Here is a 19,750-nt window from a genome sequence, read left to right on the forward strand (position 1 = left end):
TAGCTTGATATGTTTTAATTGTTCTGTATTAGCTTGCTGCATCTTAGAACATTTTTTAAAATCAAGTCACAGCTGTGGGTACTTTAGGCTGTGGCCATCATAAACAAATATGAAAAGAAGCAGAGTTAAAACAGATGAATTCTAGGGCTGGGTTGTGACTCAGTGGTAGAATACTTGCCTAGCAGGTGTGAGGCACTGGGTTCAATTCTCGGCACCATGTATAAATGAATAAATAAAATAATGGTCCATTGACAACTAAAAAATATTTTTAAAAAACAGATGAATTCTAAAGGTTATCCATTAGTCTGATGTGATCTAACACAAATGACCATTCAGAGACTAGTGAAGAACTTGGGGAAACAATTTCAATTATGAGCTTCTGTGTAGCTGAATGATAGCTTTTGCCGGTGCTTATTGTCTGCTTTGGTCATGATCATAATGCTTTGGGGAAGTCAAAAATCCTCCTTATCACTCCTTGATAAGTGAAAATCGTGGAATATACCAGAGAACAGAGAGCCAGATTTCTGTGAAATATATTCAAAGATGGTAAAGTGAATACTCTCCTTTTCCTGGCAGAATTGGAGATGGTTACCATGGAAACTCACTCATCACCACCACTGACTGATTTAAATCTTTTGTCAAGGAACGAGTTATCCGGGTTATCATTTCTTCTCTTCCCATGCCCTCCCCTTCCAATTCCTCATCTCTCCCTAACAAGTGGAATTCTTCCTGTGCTTTGTTCTAAAAGCCAATTTGGTGTCTTAAATGATCAGTCCTATGAATGGCAGGTTTGGCCAAATGGACTTGCCTCACAGAAGGGGTACCATATTGAACCACTTGGTATTAGAGCAGCAAGGGAGACGCCACACTTCAGGAGTAAGCCAGTGGAGGGCGACTGCCATTTCACTAGAAGATATTGTGCGAAGAATGTGGTCTCCACTGAGGGAGCAGGGTGGAGTTGCATGATAACAATTCATTTGCCTGAACAGCTCAGGTGTTACTTCAGTTTCTCTATAAAAATTTGTGCTGGGCGAAATGGCACGTGCCTATAATCTGGGAGGCTAAGGCAGGAAGCTCACAAGCTAGAAGCCAGCCTGGGCAATTTAGTGAGAAATAAAATAAAAACCAAAAAGGGCTTGGGATGTGGCTCAATGGTAGAGCAACCCTGGGTTCAATTCCTAGTACTGGAAAAAAAAAAAAGGGGGAAACAATTTGTCCTGATTGGGTGCTGTGACCTGCCCTCTCTAGCAGCAGTTGTTTGCTTAAATTTGAAAATTTAATTTTGAGCTAGTAGTTCAGCTGGGAACATAGGTCAAAGGTGAAAGTCAGCTGGGCTGAGGGGAGAGCCAAGCCTGAGGAGTCCTTCTGTGGGTCACCTAGAGCTGGAGAATCTGTTCACGTTAACTGTGGAGCTTTTCCAGAACAGCACGAACTTCCTCTGGATGGTAGTTCCAAGGGCCAGGTTTACCCTGCAAGAGAAATGAATCAGGCATTGCTAGATTTCCAATCTGCAAGGAATATGTAGGTCTGGAGCTTGATTGTAGATCTGGACTAAGATCTATGGTGGTGTTATCAGTACAGTGTGGCCAATGGCAGATTTGCACAACCATGAGGTGGATCAGATCATCCAGGGAAAGTGAGTGGCATGGCACCAACATTTAATGAAAAGACTGGATAGAGATAGAAGAAAACTAGAGGCAAAGTGACAGAGTTTTAGGGGGAGAAAGGGATCTATACAAATAAACTTTTCTTCCCTCATTAGACCTTCAGACCTTTAGACTTTCCTTTCCTCTTCAGTTCCCACAGAAGCTCCACTCATTCGCATCAGAACCACCTCTGCCCCTCCAGTCCCCCTGCCCTAGGGATGCCCTCTACACTCCCTAGTCCTGGCCCCCACCATACCTCCCAACTATCCTGCTCCCTCCAGTCCATTCTTCACCCAGTAGCCAATGGTCTTCCTTCCTTCCTTGATACTGGGGGTTGAATGAACCCAGGGGTGCTTTGCCACTAAGTCACATCCCCAGCCCTTTTTATTTTTTATTTTGAGACAGGGTCTCTTACTAGTTGTTCAGGACCTTACTAAGTTGCTGAGGCTGGCCTTGAACTTGCAATCTCCTGTCTCGGCCTCCCGAGTCACTGGGGTCATAGGCATCCAACAGCCAATGATCTTTCTAAAGAACCGATCTGATCATGCCTGTCTCCTACTCAAAATCTTCATATGGCTCTTCTTTGCCCTAAGATGAAAGCCGAACTCCTTGGTCCAGGATCAGACCCTGTAACCCAAGTGCCTCCAATTCTCTATTCATACCTACCCTATATTCCTCAGGGCCTTTGCCACCTGTCCTTATATTTGCAATGACCTTCACTCCCTGTGCTTACTTGACTGACTGCTTATGCATTTTTTAAATTTATTTTTAATAAATAGGGATCTATTCAAATAAACTTTTCTTCCCTCATTAGACAGAAACAGGCACTTGCTAAGTTGCTGAAGCTGGCTTTGAACTCACAATTCTCCTGCCTCAGCCTCCCTAGTCACTGGAATTACAGGCGTGCTTCACTTCATCCAACTGACTGCTTATGCTTTAAGGCCCACGCTTGCCACATCCTCTGACATATCCACCCTTCCTCAGGGTTGGAAAACCTGAAGTTTGAGAGCCAAGTCATTTCTGATAGCGCACATTCTTCACTTGCAGATGGTCTGTGGCTGCTTCTTTGCTATAACAGCAAAACTGAATTGTTGGGGATTCAGGGTTATCTGGTCCACAAAGTAAAAAATATTGACTATCAAGGCCTTTACAGAAAAGGTTGCTGGTCCTTGCTGTGGAATCTCAGCATTAGGACATTGTATTACTACTCTTTTTTAAAAAATATTTTTTAGATGTATGGACCTTTATTTTATTCCTTTATTTATATGTGGTGCTGAGAATTGAACCCAGTGCCTCACACATGCTAGGCAAGCCCTCTACCACTGAGCCACAGCCTCAGCCCCTGTATTACTACTCTTATTTGGGTCTTCCCAGACTGTGGGCACCTTGAAGTAAGGCAGGGATCATTAAATTTGTTTTTGTGTTTCCAGGATTTGCACAGGGCCTAACCCAGGGTAGGGACTCTGTGCCTAGCATCTTAGAACCATGTCTCAGGGAAGGGGCAAGGAAGAGGGACCTGCATCCTTGTATTGTGACCCTTAGAACATTAGGGTTCCATGTACAAGATGTTGCTTATTTCACCTGTATAAGTAGGGCCATGAGCAGAATAGCATCTAAGTAATTGGGTATCATCAGTTATCCAAGGCTGCAAATCCTTTCAGCAGCTCTAAACTTATTTCCTACTCTCAGAGACCAACACTGTCCAAGGAGCCAGAGGGTGTGCCAATGTGTTAGTTCCTGTTCCCTAGTAAGGCTGGAGACCATGAGGGGAAAACCATCACCAGGAAGCCTGGACTTGGTTCTCTGGTTGCATCCCTGCTTCAACATTTCCAGCTCCTATCCATAGAGTTGGCTCTCTTTGGGCTCCTACATCCCCTCCAGAGCCAGGCCTGCCTCAGTGATGAGCAGCTTCAGTCCTCCCTATATTGCTGCCTCTCACCCAGGTCAATTGAAATTAAAGCCTTGCCTAGTAACCTTGGGCAAGTCAGTTCCCCTCTCTGAGCATCAAAATAAAATGGAAACATCTTTTATCTCTTCTATCTCCTAGTTGAAAATCAGAGTTGGGCCAGTTGTCTGGGTTCAGAAGGCAGCTAGTAGGATGCAGTTATGGTCCAAATGCCAGGGTTTGCCCAGCGCAGTGTTGCATACTTGTAATCCCAGCAGCTCAGGAGGCTGAAGCAGGAGGATTGCAAGCCAGCCTCAGCAATTTAGCGAGGCCCTAAGCAACTCAGTGAGACCCTGTCTCTAAACAAAATACAAGAAAAGGGCTGGGGGGCTGGGGCTATGGCTCAGTGGTAGAGCGCTTGCCTTGCACATGTGAGGCACTGGGTTGAATCCTCAGCACCACATAAAATAAACAAACAAAATAAAGATATTGTGTCCATGTATAACTAAAAAAAATATTTAAAGAAAGAAAGAAAAGGGCTGGGAATGTGGCTCAGGGGTTAAGTGCCCCCTGAGTTCAATCCCTGGTATGTATGTATGTATGTATGTATGTATGTATGTATAAATAAATAAATAAATAAATAAATACGTACGTACGTATGTAAGTAAGTAAATACATACATACATACATACATACATACATAACCAACCAACCAACCCAGGGCTTTCATGGGCATCATTTCCTCCCTGGTGAGGTGGGGACCAGTCTGCTCATTTTGCAGAAGAAGAAACTGAATCTCCAGAAAGTAAAAGAATTTGCCCATGGTCACATGACTAGCAGTGATTTGAATCTAGGGTCTCCCTGATACAAAGCCCTCTTTTTGCCTTTGTCTTTTCTGGACCCTCTTGGCCCTCCCGGGGCCTCCTGCCCCTGGGTCACCACCTTGTAGAGGATCCTGCCCTCCTGGAGTACGTAGAGCCTCTCGGGCAGGGCTGCATAGAGCTGGCTGCTCTGGTTCTGCATGGTGTCCACCACCACAGGGCACTGGGGACTCTTGGCCAGCAGTACGTGGGCTGCCCGCAGGCGGTCCTGGAGGTTCTGATGAATCTTGATGTCCACATTATTCTTAAAAGCCCAGCCATCTGGAAAAGAAAGATTAGGCACTCAAGCTCTACACACAAGGCACCCAATTCCTGCAGGCTAAATACCACCCACTTTTAACAGAAGGTCCCAGGTAGAGGAGCCCTTGGCCATGATTTGGCCCAGTTTCCTCTTACAGGTCTATCTGCCAGGTTACATAGACAGTTTCTTATTGATCCAAAACTGAAGCCCTGGACTCCTGGCTTCCAGGCCTCAGCTCTTCAATGTGAGATAGTCCAATCAATAGAGAGCTTCTTCTTGATCTTTAGTGAGCATATATGTCACTCAGAGGCTTTGTTACAGGGAAATTCTGGTTCATCCTGTCTAGGGTATGACTGAGAGTCTAACCTGCTCCCAGAATGCAAGGCTTCTAATGCCTGGATCACACTTTGAGAGGCAGTGGTCTAGAACAGTGGTTATCTAAGTGTGTGGGCTCTAGACCAGCTACAGCAGCAGCATCTGGGAGCTTGTTAGTAATGCAGATTCTCAGGCCCCACCATAGACCAACCAGGGGTGGGACCCAGCGATCTGGGTTTTAACAGCCTTTCAGATGATTTGAATACACTAGTGCATTACAACTTGTTTAAAAAACTACTGCTCTGAATTAAAGCTATGCTGATATTTCATCTCCCTCTAGTCAGAATAGCAATCATCAAGAATACAAATAATAATGTTGGCAAGGATGTGGGGGAAAAGGTACATTTACACATTGCTGGTAGGACTGCAAATTGGTGCAACCACTCTGGAAACAGTATGAAGATTCTTCAGAAAACCTGGACTGGAACCACCATTTGACCCAGTTAACCCATTCCTCTGGTTATGCCCAAAGGACTTAAAATCCACATACTATAAACATCCATGTTTATATCAGCGCAATTTACAATAACTAAACTATGGAACCAACCTAGGTGCCCTTCAACAGATGAATGGATAAAGAAAATGTGGTATATATATATATATATATACAATGGAGTATTACTTAGCCATAAAGAAGAATGAAGTGATGGCATTTGCTGGTAAATGAATGAAACTGAAGACTATCATGCTAAGTGAAATAAGCTAATCCCCAAAACCAAAGGCCAAATGTTCTCTCTGATATGTGGAGACTATCACACAATTAGGGGGTGGGGGAAGAATAAAAGTTCACTGGATTAGACAAAAGGAAATGAGGGTGGGGAGGGTGAATGGGAATGGGAAAGACAATAGAATGAAGCGGACATAGCTTTCCTATGTTCATATATGAATACACGACCCGTTTAACTCCACATCTTGTACAACCACAAGGATGGGAAGTGATATTCCATGTATGTTCCAGTCCATGTCGAAATACACTCTACTGCCATGTATAACTAAAAAAAAAAAAAAACCAAATAAAAAAATAAAAACAAAACAAAAAGAACTACTACACTAGAGTTTAGAAAACTTTCTTCTCCTGATTATTCATAATCACAATGTTCTTTCCAAAATGCAAATCTGACCATGTCACTCTCCTCCTCAAATCTTTTGGTGCCTTCCTATCACCATCCAGATAGATCCCAGTCTCCTCAGTGTGGTCCTTGAGGCCTTCAGTGACCCAGCCTCTGCCCATCCCTCTAGTCTTCCTCCAGCTCTTTCCTCCAGGTAAATGGGTGAGGTACTTGGATTCCTCGACCCCCACCCCAGGCTGTCTCTGACCTTTGCTCTTTTTGTTACAGTAGGTGTCTCCACCTCAGTGTGAGCAGAGTGGAGCCTTCTCTTTCTTGGATTAGGCACTGTCACTTCTGCTACTGCAGCTGATGTTGCTTTAGCTCTATTGACAGCCTCAGATAAGCTGTTCAGGATGAGCTCAAAGCCACATATAGCTGCCAGCCTGGCAGTGACCTTGTTCTCATCCCCTTCTATGCAGTTTTCCTGCTTCCTAATCACACTGCCTTCCAATCCATTATTCTCCCTGACCTTTAGAGACTCGCCACAATGGGCCCACAGTTGAAAAAACTGCTCATAGCCTTGCCCTTCCACTTGCCTCATTTCTGGGGAACATGGAATCCAGGTAATGTAGTCATAGGTTTGTTTGGAAGCCACAGGCCCATGTTTACAATAATAGTTGCCCTGCAGGTGAGATAAGTTGCTTAAGTCTATCCACAGAGTCTGCATCACCTCCTTGGTGCTCCCAAGTCTCCTTACTCAGTATTTCTCCCAAGTTAAACCAGCCCTTCAGATTCACCTCAAGATACAAAAGTCTGGCCTGAAATATTATTACTCATTATCAAAGATATTATTACTCATCATCAAATTTCTTGACTGATAATTACACCAATTTCTATTTATACCATGTTTAGGCAGCCATGTCCACTGTGGGCTCTTAGAGCTTCCCAGCTGCCTCCCATGGGAGGCCAAGCAGGGATTCTCAGCCCCATGGTACAGCTGAGAACATGAGAGGAACAGCAACTTTCCTCCCCAAATATGAATGTAACTTCCTTACAGGAAAGAAACTGTATATACATCTTTTCTCTCTATCTCCCTAGCCCCAGCACAGGCCTGGGCACATTGTAGGTGCTCATTAAGAAACGATGAATGAATGATTCCATGAGGCAGATGATGTCATCCCATTTTTATGGTAGAGAAGCAGACACAAAAGGGAGGTTGACCAAAATCCCATGAGCAGCACATGATGGAGCTGGACTCACACCCAGGTCTGAAATTCCAATGTCTGTGACCTTCCCACTATACCTTGTGCCTCCCTGTATTTTACTTGGACAAACGGGGTATGTGGAGAAAGTCAAGTCAACTAATTTGGGCCCTAAAGATTGACCCACACCTCCTAGGTCTGATGGATACTAGCTCTGTATGCTTTATTTCTGAGGTACAGGTTATGCCCAGTTCTGTCTGGTTGATAGAAACAAGGACCCGGAGGAAGGAGATGGGGAGGAGGAAAAACTGTGTCAGGACAGGGCAGAAAACCTTTCCTTGGTGGCTGAGGTAGATAGCTCTAGTTTCCAGAAAGGTTTAAACCTACCTGGTCTGATTCTGGGAAAAATGAGTCAGGGACAGGTATCAGGACCAGGAAACAATGTTGGTGATATTCCAAACCCTCTTGTCACAGTTTGCAAATTACTCTTCTGGAGATTAAAACTGGATCCTCCAGGACCTTGTGACTCAAAGTGTGGTCCCTGGACCAGCAGCTTTGGCCTTACCTGGCCCCATGCCAACCCTCTGGAGCCAGAATCTGCATTTCAATAAGATGCCAAAGTGATCTGAGCACACAGTAAAGTTTGAGAAGTGCCTCCCCAGGAAGGCTAAATCAAACTAGGCTTGGCTGAACTCCAGCTGTGTGACGTGGAGGCATTGTCTCTTCTCAGCCTTGGAGACCACAGATGCCAGTTTCTCTGCCATAGGTCTCTTTCTTTAACTGATGCCTGCTGTTCTCACAAAGGGATGTCTCACAAAGAGGTACTTTGTGCTCATGTTTGCTCTCCTGTCCCCTGGGCTGTTTTAAAACAAATTTTATTATGGAAAATTTCAAATATACGTAAGAAAGAACAGTATAATGAACCTATCATAACATTATCCTATTATAATATTTTAAATTGCTTCAAAATCACCAGGTAAGGACAGATGCTGCCAGTTAAAAGAGCACGGTATAAGTTGAAAGCAGCTTTTAAGCTTTTGTGTGCATTTATGTCACTGTGTAGTAGGCTTCAGGTAGGGCCCTGGAATATGCATTTTCAATAAGCAAGTGGTTCTGTCACTGGAGATCTGAGGACCACACTGGGGGAAAGTACTACTGGGTCAACTTGGCTGAAGATTAATCAGAATAATCTCTATGTTTACAAAGACATGGAAAAGCCAGCAAGGCTAATACTGTCCTATACATTATCCATCCTGTTTTTACAGAGCTCTGACTGTGACATGGGCTGGACTGAGTTCTGAGTGACAGTAATGTATCAGACAGCATCTCTCCCATTCTGTGGGGAGATGGATGAAGAAATGGCACCTGTTCCATTCTGCCACACAAGATTTCCTGCCTTCCACAATCTCTGGATTTGAGACTTGGGCCAAATTCATGAGTTCAGTCCCCATGAAAATCAGAGAAGAGATGTGTCTGACCATTTTGTAAAGTAAGGGGTTTAGACCACGATATACATGTTTCCTGGAGGGACATGTCTGCCTCTTGTAAGGAAGAACTATCTCTATCTTTGACTTTCCTAGCAAGGATGATTTCCCATGAGCTTTAATTCTTTTTTTTTTTTTTTGAGAGAGAGAATTTTAATGTTTATTTTTTAATTTTTTTGGCAGACACAACATCTTTGTTTGTATGTGGTGCTGAGGATCGAACCCAGGCCGCACGCATGCCAGGCGAGTGCGCTACCGCTTGAGCCACATGCCCAGCCCGGATGATTTCCCATGAAATGATGATGATGTGTGACGGGCAGGTAGGAGCTATAGAAAGGATTCTCACCCAGGAAAGAGTTGGCCTATGTCAGTGGTTCTCTCAGTTAGGGTCCCCAGATCAGCAGTATCAGCATCACTCCTAAGAAATACAAATTCTCAGGCCTGTCCCAGATCTACTAAGGCAGTCTGCTTTAACCAGCCCTCCAGGTGCTTCTGATAATTTACGACAGCCTGAGAACTACTGACCCACATGAACCATATCTCTTTGAGTCTTAGGATATATCTTTTTCTTTTTGGTGCTGGGAGAGAACCCAAGAGTATTGTACCACTGAGCTACATCCTCAGCACTTTAAATTTTTTCGTTTTGAGATGGGGTGGGGGAGTCTTGTTAAACTGCTGAGGTTGGCCTCAAACTTGTGATACTTCTACCTCAGCCTCTCAAGTCACTGGGATTACAGACGTGTGCCATTGTGTCCAACTGTCTTAGGATGTATAGCAGTCATTACTAAAGACTGTACAAATAACTGGATAGCATTATTTCACCAATTTCAGGTCCAAATTCCTTATAAATGTGCTCAAGTCAATTGCTCTCCCTTGATTTCCCTATTTATCTTAAAAGGTTAGAACTCTCTCTTGCCAGACCCCATCTCTCCAGGTTTTCTGGGGTTTTTGTGTGTGTGTGTGTCCTGGATGAAAGCAAACCGTGAAGTGAGTGGTGGGTAAATCCAGGGTGGCGATAGGGAGATGGTGGGTGCTTGATGAATAGCAGTTCTTTTCTTCCAGCCCACTTCCAACCTTGTATGGGGAGAGGGAAAAGAGAAGATAGGAATAACAAGAGGCAAAAACATCTTTCTGTACCTGATGCATGTGCTTCTTCAATGTAAATGATGAGAAAATCTGCTATGGGACTAAAGTCTTCAATAAGTCTCTTGAATTGGTCAAATTTGAAAAGAAATGAAGGTCAGGTGCAACTTCCAAAATTCAGCACCAGTGGTCTGTTGCCTAAAATGGAAAAACAACCATTATAAGCCAAGAATCTGAACAATTTATTGATTTGTTTTTGGCAAGCATCATCTTCACTCCTGCTTTTAATTCTGTTACCTTTGTTTTCTCTCCAGAATGAGCAGTGAGCACAGGCAGGGCCCTAACCCTAGAGAGCATGACTTAGCAGGGGATGGAGCTGGTTTCCGCCTTTCTAAAGTGAGAGGTTTACGTTAGGTGATCTCAGTGGTCCACCTGCAGATGATGGTGCTTAAAATAATTACAGGGGAGTCCCTTTTATGCAGTTTATGAGGCAAACAGGCCTCCATTCTCTAGGTGATGGGATTAATAATACTGCAAAATAGTAAAATTTCTCCATTTTACAGACAAAGAATCTGAGGTTTATAGACCTCTAGGACCAACTCACAGCAGGTCAGTGGTGAAGTTAGAATGAACAGTTTGGCTTCTGGACTTTGAAGGCAGTGCCCTTTCCAATCAAAGTGCCTCAGTTTCCCCGTCTATAAGTAGACATAATTATAATACATACGTATTTTATAAGATTGTTATGAAAAATAAATAAATACTTATAAGGGTTTTAAATGGTGGCTGGTCCATAGTAGGGGCTCAATAAATGTAAGTGGTTGTTCTCTGCTCTTATCTCCTCCCTAAGTTCTAAAATGGGGAGGCCATGAAGAGGAGGGAGTAGAATCTGCTACAAAATGAAAATGCAGGGGCTCTTGTTCAAAAAGGACGGGGAAGTGTCATCACATTTATTAAAATAAAGATTTTTCTTTTCTTCTAAAATTTCTATCTTAACCTAGCATGCTGCTTTTTAGTTGCTATTTAATATCACACTCCCCCACAAGAAACAGGGGTGTTCATAGAGTGAGTGCAGGCTCTCAAGTCACCCAGCTGCCTGCAACGCAGTGTGTGTGCTATGGCATCCTGGCTGCCCTCTCCCCTCAGACACCAGAACAAGGCACTGTGCCCTGGCCCGGAGCAGGGAAGGCAAGTCAGGCCTTTCCCACCTGATTACCACCCTGACCCAAAATATATTTCACCCTGTCAGGGGAATGCTAGGCACTTAAATAGAAAAGGGAGGTAAGAGGTTTCTCCCTCCAAATCACCCCAATCACTTGCCAAGTTGCACTGTGGTGCTGATAGCCAGGATGGGACAGCCCTTCATATGCTCTGCCCAAAGACACTGGGGAATGCCAACACCTGACCCTGACCTTTTCCCTGCTGTGCCCAGGTGATTCTCTATGGGGCTAGAAGGTAACAACAGTCACTGGCTGGGAACAGGAAGAAGGGACATGTGGGGGTGGAAGAGTGGGCCCACGAGAGCATGTCCCCAGCTGAGCTGCAAGGTCTGAAGAGCAAGGCTGTATGTTCTCGGGGCAGCCTCCATTGTCCCATTGGGCTTCACTTACAAAATGCAAGTTCCAAGATAAACTTGTTAAGAATTTCAAGACAGCTACTACAGAGTGTTAATCTCAAGGATGAGGTCCTTCTGAGTGTGAGACCGTGTGTGATTCACTGGTCCCATGCCCACAAAATTAGTTCTGGGTGGGGGCCTTCTGGTGTTCCCCCAGTTTAGAGTTGGGGCAGCTTTGGGGAGAACCCCAAGGATCGTTATGGCCGGAGCTTTCTTGGAGTGCTGCCCTGCACTATGACATGGCTTATTTAAGTGTTGTCATCCCCCAGGCTACGCGTTACCCCTTAGAGCAGGGCCTCATTCAAACTTGTGTCCCCAATCTCCAGCACACTCACATCCTACCTACAAACATTTATTCAGAATTTATACTATTTAAGCCCCGCTGCCAACTGTTGGTTCAGTGGAGAGTGAGATTAGCAGGGCTGGGTTGTGGCTCAGCAGTAAAGTGCTTGCCTGGCATGTGTAAGGCCCTGGTTTCGAATCTCAGCACCACATATAAATAAATAAAATAAAGACCCATCAACAACTTAAAAAAAAATCATTCTTAAAGAAAAAAAAAAGAGAGAGAGAGAGAGAGTGAGATTAGTAGGTCTCTGCCATCTACAGTTTGAGTTTTATTGAATGGGAAGACAGGCCAAAAGACAAGTTCAATACAGAAATGAAGTCATTTCAAATTGTGCTCAGTGTTATGAATGAGACTTAACAGAATCAGGTGAGTGAGGAAAGGCCTCTGAGGAGCTGCCATTGAACCTGAGAAGTAAAGGACAAGAAAAAACAACCATGGGTAAAAGAGAAGAGCATTCCAGGCTCAGCTACTCAATGTGCAAAGCTCCCCTGGAGGTAGAGAGGGCTTAGTTTGTTCAAGGATCCACAAGATCACTGGCTGGTACCAGGCAGGAAGCAATAAGGGGAGGTGGTTGGGGAGTTTGGTGTAGGCCAGAGCAGAAGAGTCTTAAGGGCCTTGGTGCAAAATCTGAATTTTATTCTGGGTACAATAGGAAGACACGGAGATATTTTTGCAAGTGTTGTGGATATTATTGCAGCTTTGGCTGTCCAGCCCCAAACCTCCTTTCTACTTGAAATTCTCTATTTTGTGTACAATTGATGGGTGTCTGTGCCCAGCCTTGCTCTGTGGAAGACAGAGAGGACAGTTCTACTGTCTGCCCCCAACAGCCAGGGAGCAGGCAGTGACCTTCCCTACCCCTGGTGAGTGGATTTGATCCTCCCACATAGATCATTGATGTTGGAGGCTTGAGATGGCAGAATTCATTCATAGCCCAGTGGTGGTGCTCCTGTCAGGGATGGTGATGGGTTTGCCCAGCAACCATAGTGACAGCTGGATCCAGGTGTGACCATTGATATTGAAAGATAGCCTATACTTAGGGCTCCAGCTATTATTGATTCCAGGGAGACCCCAACATCTTTCCAATATGTTCCTTGATGGGTGGACGTGGATGTGACCAGTAAAACTAGAGTGAGTTTCTGTTGCTTGCAAGCCAGAGTCCTGACCGCTTCAGTAGATCTGTGCAGTGATCAGATTCACACTTGAATATCACTGGCTACTCTGTGGAGAAAGGACTGAGAATGACCATGGAAGTGGGGAAGAAGCAGTTAGGGAACCTTGCGGAAGTCCACTTGAGAGACAGTAGGAACCAGGGCTGGTGTGTGGGCCAAGGTGAAGGGGAGAAAGTGGAATTGACCTGGCTTGCTGATGGATGGAGATAGAGGGCATCTTAACCTGCTTGAGTTTATTTGGTCAGTTATATACCCCCCTTGTTCTGCAAAGGATTTGAAGCATTTTGCATATATAATAAAATATTAAGTTGAAACTAAAGGAAAAAAACATGGTTTTCTGGAAGGCATAGAACAGGAGGGAAAAATGGATAAATTAGCAGGCTCAAAGGTCCTGTGCATTTATTGTGACTGAGCTATATAAATAACTCTGAGTCTCTTGGTAGCCAAGTAAAAGGAGAAACCCAATCAGTTTTTTTTTTTAACTTTATTTATTTCGTTATATATGGTGCTGAGAATAGAACCCAGTGTCTCCCACATGCTAGGAAGTGCTCTGCCACTGAGCTACAACCCAGCCCCCAATTAGTTTCTTATTTCTAATTTTTCAGTCTACAGTATGAGGAGAAGGTAGGTCAGTTTCTCTGAAGATACAAAGTTTTCCTTGTCTTTGACTCACAGGATTTCTTCATAGGAGGTCCCAGGAGGCATGAAGTGGGCCTCAGTCCTCCTGGTTGATTGCATGGTGACTCCTTACCCACATGACAGGGAGGCCCAGGCATTAGCAGGGAGGCTCTGAGCGGTCATTGGACTCCAATGATCCCAGGGAGTCACTCTTCAGATAAAAAAAGTGACTTAGGGTCAGGGCTGACTCTAAATATTAGCTGTCTGGATTTTTTTTTTTAATTGGCAAAATATTCAACACCCACTCATCAGGACCCTGGAAGGAACAGAGCCATTTGTTTAATTATTTATAGTGGTTGGGTACAGTGGCCAGTATTGAGGGCAAAGTTTAAACTTAGTTCCCTGCTTTCCTGATAGCCAAGAAAGGAAGGATGGGTATCAGAGCGTGGCTGTGTTTAGGGCTGGGCCTCTGCACATGACTGCAGGCCCCAGTACAGAGAATGCCATTTTAAGAATATCAGGAAAGGATGGTCAAGTTCAACTGGGAAAACTGCTCCGTAGTAGAACTGGACTTGGGCCCACTCTCATGATTGATGGGCCAGTAAATTAGCCCCCACATCAGGCTCTCTCAGCAGAGAAATCTCATTTGTCCTTACTAGGAGACTCTTCACCAGTACATTTGTATATTTTGGAGAATTTTAAACAGGAGATGAAATAAAGCCAGTTTCATCTAAACTCTCAGATGCCCAGAAAACAAAAGGTGCTAAGCACCTTGCTTTTGCTGAAGCTGGCTTTGAACTCATCCATTACTTGCCTTCTGCCACAACATGTCAGTTTATTGAGGTTTTGCTCTCTCTCTCTCTCTCTCTCTCTCTGTGTGTGTGTGTGAACTGTGTATATGTGTGCTTGTGCATGGATGTGCAGAGGATGGGAGATGGCTGAGAATTTCTCTGATGCCCTTTTGTCTTATTCATTAACAGAAAATATACCAGCTAGTTCTGGCTCTGCCAAGAACTTGCCGTGTGACTCTAAACAAGTCATTTACCTCTCTGGCCCTTTGCATCTGAAAAGTGAAGGAGTTGCTTTAGGTGAACTATAAAGAATCTTCCAGTTGGGCTGGGGATGTGGCTCAAGCGGTAGCGTGCTCGCCTGGCATGCACGGGGCGCTGGGTTCGATCCTCAGCACCACATAAAAATAAAATAAAGATGTGTCCACCAAAAACTAAAATATATATATACATATATATAAAGAATCTTCCAGTTCTCCCAAATCTGTGGCTCTAAAATGAGTTCAGAGTTTATACCTAAAGCATACAACAGAGCATTTTAATGGCCTGGTAGTAGTCTGAAGCAGTCACAAGATGTTTTTCTAATAAGCAGAACTGATCATGTTTACTCTCAGAACTCACCAACACCCTCAGGATAACATCTACCTGCAGATAAGACATGAGGCCCTCCGAGCTCTGGCCCCTAATGATGGTTTCTGTTTATTTTTTCATCTTTTTTTTTTTACTACTGGGGATTAAACCCAGGGCTGCTCTACCACTGAGCATTTTTTTTAGTTTTTATTTCATTTTGAGACAGGTTCTCACTAATTGAATTTATAATCCTCCTGTCTCAGCCTCCTGAGTAGCTGGGATTACAGGGGTGCACCAACATACCCAGCCCCTTCCTGCTTCTTGCACCCCATTTCTGCCAAACTGAATGGTGCTCCTCTACCTCTCGGACTTATGCTGTTTCTTCCCATCTGTCCTGCCCTGCTCCCCAAGCCCCTTTTCCTCAACTGTACCAAGACTTTACATCCCCAGATGATAATGCTCACCATTTTTTCTCCAGTTAGCCTTCCCTTGACCATCTCCTTACCCCATCCACGAGAGGGCCCCTTCCCCAGAATCTCTGCTTCCCTTTCTCACTGGTTTGGATTATGAGGTTTTTCTAGGACAGAAGCCAGCAGTGTTTATTTCTATATGGCTAGTACCTTATTATTTCAGGGGACTCTGGTTCACTGTGCTGAAAGTCAACTCTATTTTATAAATAAAGGGTTTTTATTTTTGCTTTTGTGCCTCTTAGTCTCCTTGTCTTTCAGTCTCAGCTGCAGCAGCAGGAACCAATCACAAAGTTGAATACTTTCTTTTTTCCTTTTTTTTTTTGTTTTTTGGTACTAGGTATTGAACTCAGGGGCATTAGACCACTGAGCCATATCCCCAGCCCTATTTTGTATTTTATTTAGCGACAGTGTCTCACTGAGTTGCTTAGTACCTTGCTTTTGCTGAAGCTGGCTTTGAACTCACAATTCTCCTGTCTCAGCTTCTCAAGCCCCTGGGATTACAGGCATGCACCACCATGCCTGGCTGACAAAGTTGAATACTTTCTAACTGAAAGTATACATTTAAATGATGCAACTAGGGCTGGGGATGTGGCTCAAGCGGTAGCGCGCTTGCCTGGTATGCGTGTGGCCCAGGTTCAAATCTCAGCACCACATACAGGGATGTTGTGTCTGCCAAAAAATAAAAAATAAAAATATATAAAAAAAAATAAAAATAAATGATGCAACTCCGGCTGGGGTTGTGGCTCAGTGGTAGAGCACTTGCCTAGCACAGGAGAGGCTCTGAGTTCAATCCTCAACATTGCATATAAATAAATAAGTAAAATAAAGGTCTATTGATAACTAAAAATATACATATTTTTAAAAAATGATGGAACTCAATTCTGTGAATTGTCCCTGAGGCAAGCTGGCTTTCAGGAAACTGATCTTTGAAACTGATCTTTGGATAATTGGCATTCAGAAGATTGGCCTATTCTTGCATAGTGTCTGGCACATAGTAGACACATAATAAAATTAGTTGTTACATTGCTTTTGTAATCAATGGTAGTTTGATAAATGTTTGCGAATAAATCAAGGTCATTTGTACACTCTTGTTTAAAATCATGAGCAAACAAAAGAAAGAAAGAAACTATTGCCCTTCCCTCTGCTTAAAACAGTCTTCCCTTCTCAAGCTACACAAATCTTCCTCATTCTTCAAGGCCAAGTTCCAAAGCCATCACCTCTAGGAAGCCACCTCAGTCCTGCAGGCCAAGGTCATACCTTCAGAGCCTCAGGGAGCGGGTAATCTGTGTTGGGAAAGTGGGGGTTGGCTGCTTGCAAGAAGTGCCATTGAGTGGAAGTGTGAAGGATGAAGAGCATTTCACCAGGTAGAGGTGGACAGAGGGCAACCCAGGCAGAACCGACTACACGGTAAGAAGAGCATTCAAGGACTGAGAGGCCAGAGTGGGACAGAATGCCTGGCTTGTGACTGACGTGCCAGGGAAGGTTGTGATGCCACTCAGAGCAACAGAACTCAAGGGAGTCCCTCACTTCCTGAGCAGACGAAGACTAGAAGCCCCAGAAGGAGCAGCTGGAGTGGGAGAGTTCAGCACCTTTCAACCTCTCTCTCTGTCCCCGCCCGCCAGCATTTCAAGCGCCCTAGCACACAGCAGCCTCCTGACCTTGTATGAAGTCCCAAATGTTGCACTTCTGTCCCGAGAGGCGAATCACAGGGCAGTTTGGGGCTAGACCCCCCAGCTCAGCCTTGTCCTCTAGTCGCTGCCAACGGACCTTCAAGACGAACCAGAAATACTGGATGCTGAAGAAGGTCGGGACCCAGTTGTCAGGGGAGAATTGGGGGTTTCTGGTCATACCAGTCTTCTGGCCCATGGCCAAGATATTCTGCATGGCTCTTTCTGGAAACAGTGTCATTAACACTTTGCCCATGGCCACCTCCACAACCACCAACAAGAGAATCCATAATTTCTTTAGCCATAGGCCTGGCCGGAGCAGCCCCATCTCGTCACAGCCAGAGTTGGCTCTGAGGCTGATGGACCCAGAGGCTGCAGCCAGATGACACTGGGCGGAGCTGGACAAAGGTACAGAGTCAGAGCAGCCAACTCCAGGCAAGAGAAAGGTGCCGTGGCAGAAGGTATTTGCTCTCCTGTCAATAAAGTGGAAAATTCCCGGCCAGGTATACAAAGGTCTGTTCTCATTCTTATTGTTTCAGATTCTTTGCCTTAGATTTTGAGAGATTCGTGGATTTTAAATTCTCCCTTTGATTAATTAAAAAAAAAATATATATATATATATATAAATTATAGATGGAGACAATGCCTTTACTTTATTTTTATGTGGTGCTGAGGATTGAACCCAGTGCCTCACAGGAGCTCTAGTGTTGAGCTACACCTGCAGCTCCTTCCTTTGATTAATTTTTTAAAACAAATACTTAAAAAGATCCACACTTAAATCTTCCCCACTAAAAGATCTATTGCAAATGAATAACCTCTAATGTTAATTATTCTTTTTAACAACATAAATGGTTCTTTTACTAGTGAAAGGTGGTTTCCCACTCTTTGCAGAGGCAAAGTCCCTTCCCAGAGGTTTTGGATCTGGACCTCCCAGGCAGTGACATCTCTGGGGCCATCAGCAGTTAAGGGCCTGCAACTCCTCTTAGCACTGGGAGAAGAGAGACAGGTAAAACTCTCTGCTCTCAGGGAAGTCATAGTCTAGCGCAGGAAAGACAAGTAAACAGAATATTGCCATTTAGTATATTAAGTAGAGAGACAGGATGTGTAGGGACATAGGGGTATGGAGAAGTGGCAGCTTATTCTGTATAGAGAGGTCACGAGGCTTCCATGAGGAACTGATGTCTATGCTGCAATCAGAAAGACAGTGAGTTGTCAGCCAGGCAAGGTGGAGGGAACTGCATGGTCAAGGCCTCACAGCTAGAGCAAGCATGACTCAGAGAGGCTCAGAGTTGGAGAGTGTTTAAAAACACATCTAGAGGGCCAGGCGTGGTGGTGCACACCTGTAATCCAAGCAGCCTGGGAGGCTGAAGCAGGAGGATCGAGAGTTCAAAGCCAGCCTCAGCAAAAGAGAGGTACTAAGCTACTCAGTGAGACCCTGTCTCTAAATAAAATACAAAACAGGGTTGGGGATGTGGCTCAGTGGTCCAGTGTCTCTGAGTTCAATCCCTGGTCTCCCCACCCCCCCAAAAAAAAATGCACATCAAGAAAGAATAAGTGGCCTGACTAAAGCCTGTTCCGGTATTACATAATAGCTATGGTCTTCATTCACAAAGCTTTAGTTAGTCTCTGGCATTTATATACCTAAATACTCTCTGATAGTAAGAGTGGTGCTGGGGATTGAACCCAGGGCCTTATGCATGAAAGGCAGGCACTCTACCAACTGAAGGATGACAGGAAAGCTAGCACCAAAAGATGTCAGCCTTGGCTCTAGGGTCCAGTAGGTATTAATTTTATTAATTAACTTTATTTAGGAAGTGGGGGAAAAAAGACCCTTCAAAATATGTTTCATTTTAGAGCTGTTCACAGCAAATACCACATATGGTGCCCAGTATTGAAGAGTACAGCTCCATTTCTTTAAGCAAAGACAGTCCCTCCCACGTGCAGAGATTCACCGCGTACCAAGAACTCCTGCATCCCTGATATTGCTAAGGTTTTGGTTTTATAATGGGCTTTCTATTTTTGTACTGCGTTTTTGTATATCCACAGCAAAATTGAACAGAAAATATAAGGAGTTCTCACACGTGCACAACCAACCCTGCCCCTTAGCAGCATCCCGTGCCAGAGTGGTACTTTTGTCACAATTGATGAGCCTCCATTGTCACATCATAATCATCTGAAGTCCACAGGTAAAGTTAGAGTTCACTCTTGGTGGTGTATAGTCTATACATCTGGACAAATGTATAATAACATGTACCCATAATTATAGTATTGTACAGAATAATTTCACTGTCCAAAAATTCACCTGTGCTCCATCTATTCTTCCAGTAAACTCCAGTGCCCTGGTAATCACTGTTTTTTTTTTCTTTTAGTTGTTGATGGACCTTTATTTTTTATTTACCTGTTTATATGCAATGCTGAGATTTGAACCCAGTGCATTACACATGCTAGGCAAGCGCTCCACCACTAAGCCTCAACCCCAGCCCACCAATCACTCATATTTTTACTGCTTCCTTAGTTCTTCCCTTTCTAGAGTGTTATGTAGTGAGAATAATACAGTATAAAGCCTTTTCAGAATGGCTTCTTTTACTTAATAATTTGTTTTAAATTTTCTCCATATCCTTTTATGGCTTGATGGCTCACTTTTTTTTTTTTTTTTTTTTTTTT

At 44.1% G+C, this 19,750-nt stretch overlaps 1 protein-coding gene and 1 long non-coding RNA gene across 2 annotated transcripts; one reads left to right on the top strand and one right to left on the bottom strand.

The window, feature by feature from the left end:
• On the bottom strand, positions 1 to 17,455 carry Dio1 (iodothyronine deiodinase 1). Its single transcript, XM_015484968.2, has 4 exons — positions 17,078 to 17,455; positions 9,901 to 10,044; positions 4,474 to 4,673; positions 1 to 1,469 (listed from the first exon to the last, which is right to left on the bottom strand). The coding sequence occupies exons 1-4, from the start codon at positions 17,412 to 17,414 to the stop codon at positions 1,401 to 1,403; spliced, it is 750 nt and encodes a 249-aa protein (XP_015340454.1). The 5' UTR covers positions 17,415 to 17,455; the 3' UTR covers positions 1 to 1,400.
• Positions 17,456 to 17,462: 7 nt separating this feature from the next.
• Positions 17,463 to 19,420, top strand: LOC125620379. The gene is made up of 3 exons (XR_007352000.1): positions 17,463 to 17,599; positions 17,978 to 18,092; positions 19,133 to 19,420. It is a non-coding gene; the product is annotated as an uncharacterized LOC125620379 (long non-coding RNA).
• The last annotated feature ends 330 nt before the right edge of the window (positions 19,421 to 19,750 follow it).

The sequence above is a fragment of the Marmota marmota genome, unplaced genomic scaffold (assembly GCF_001458135.2).
Source record: "Marmota marmota marmota unplaced genomic scaffold, marMar, whole genome shotgun sequence".
Taxonomy (NCBI): domain Eukaryota; kingdom Metazoa; phylum Chordata; class Mammalia; order Rodentia; family Sciuridae; genus Marmota; species Marmota marmota.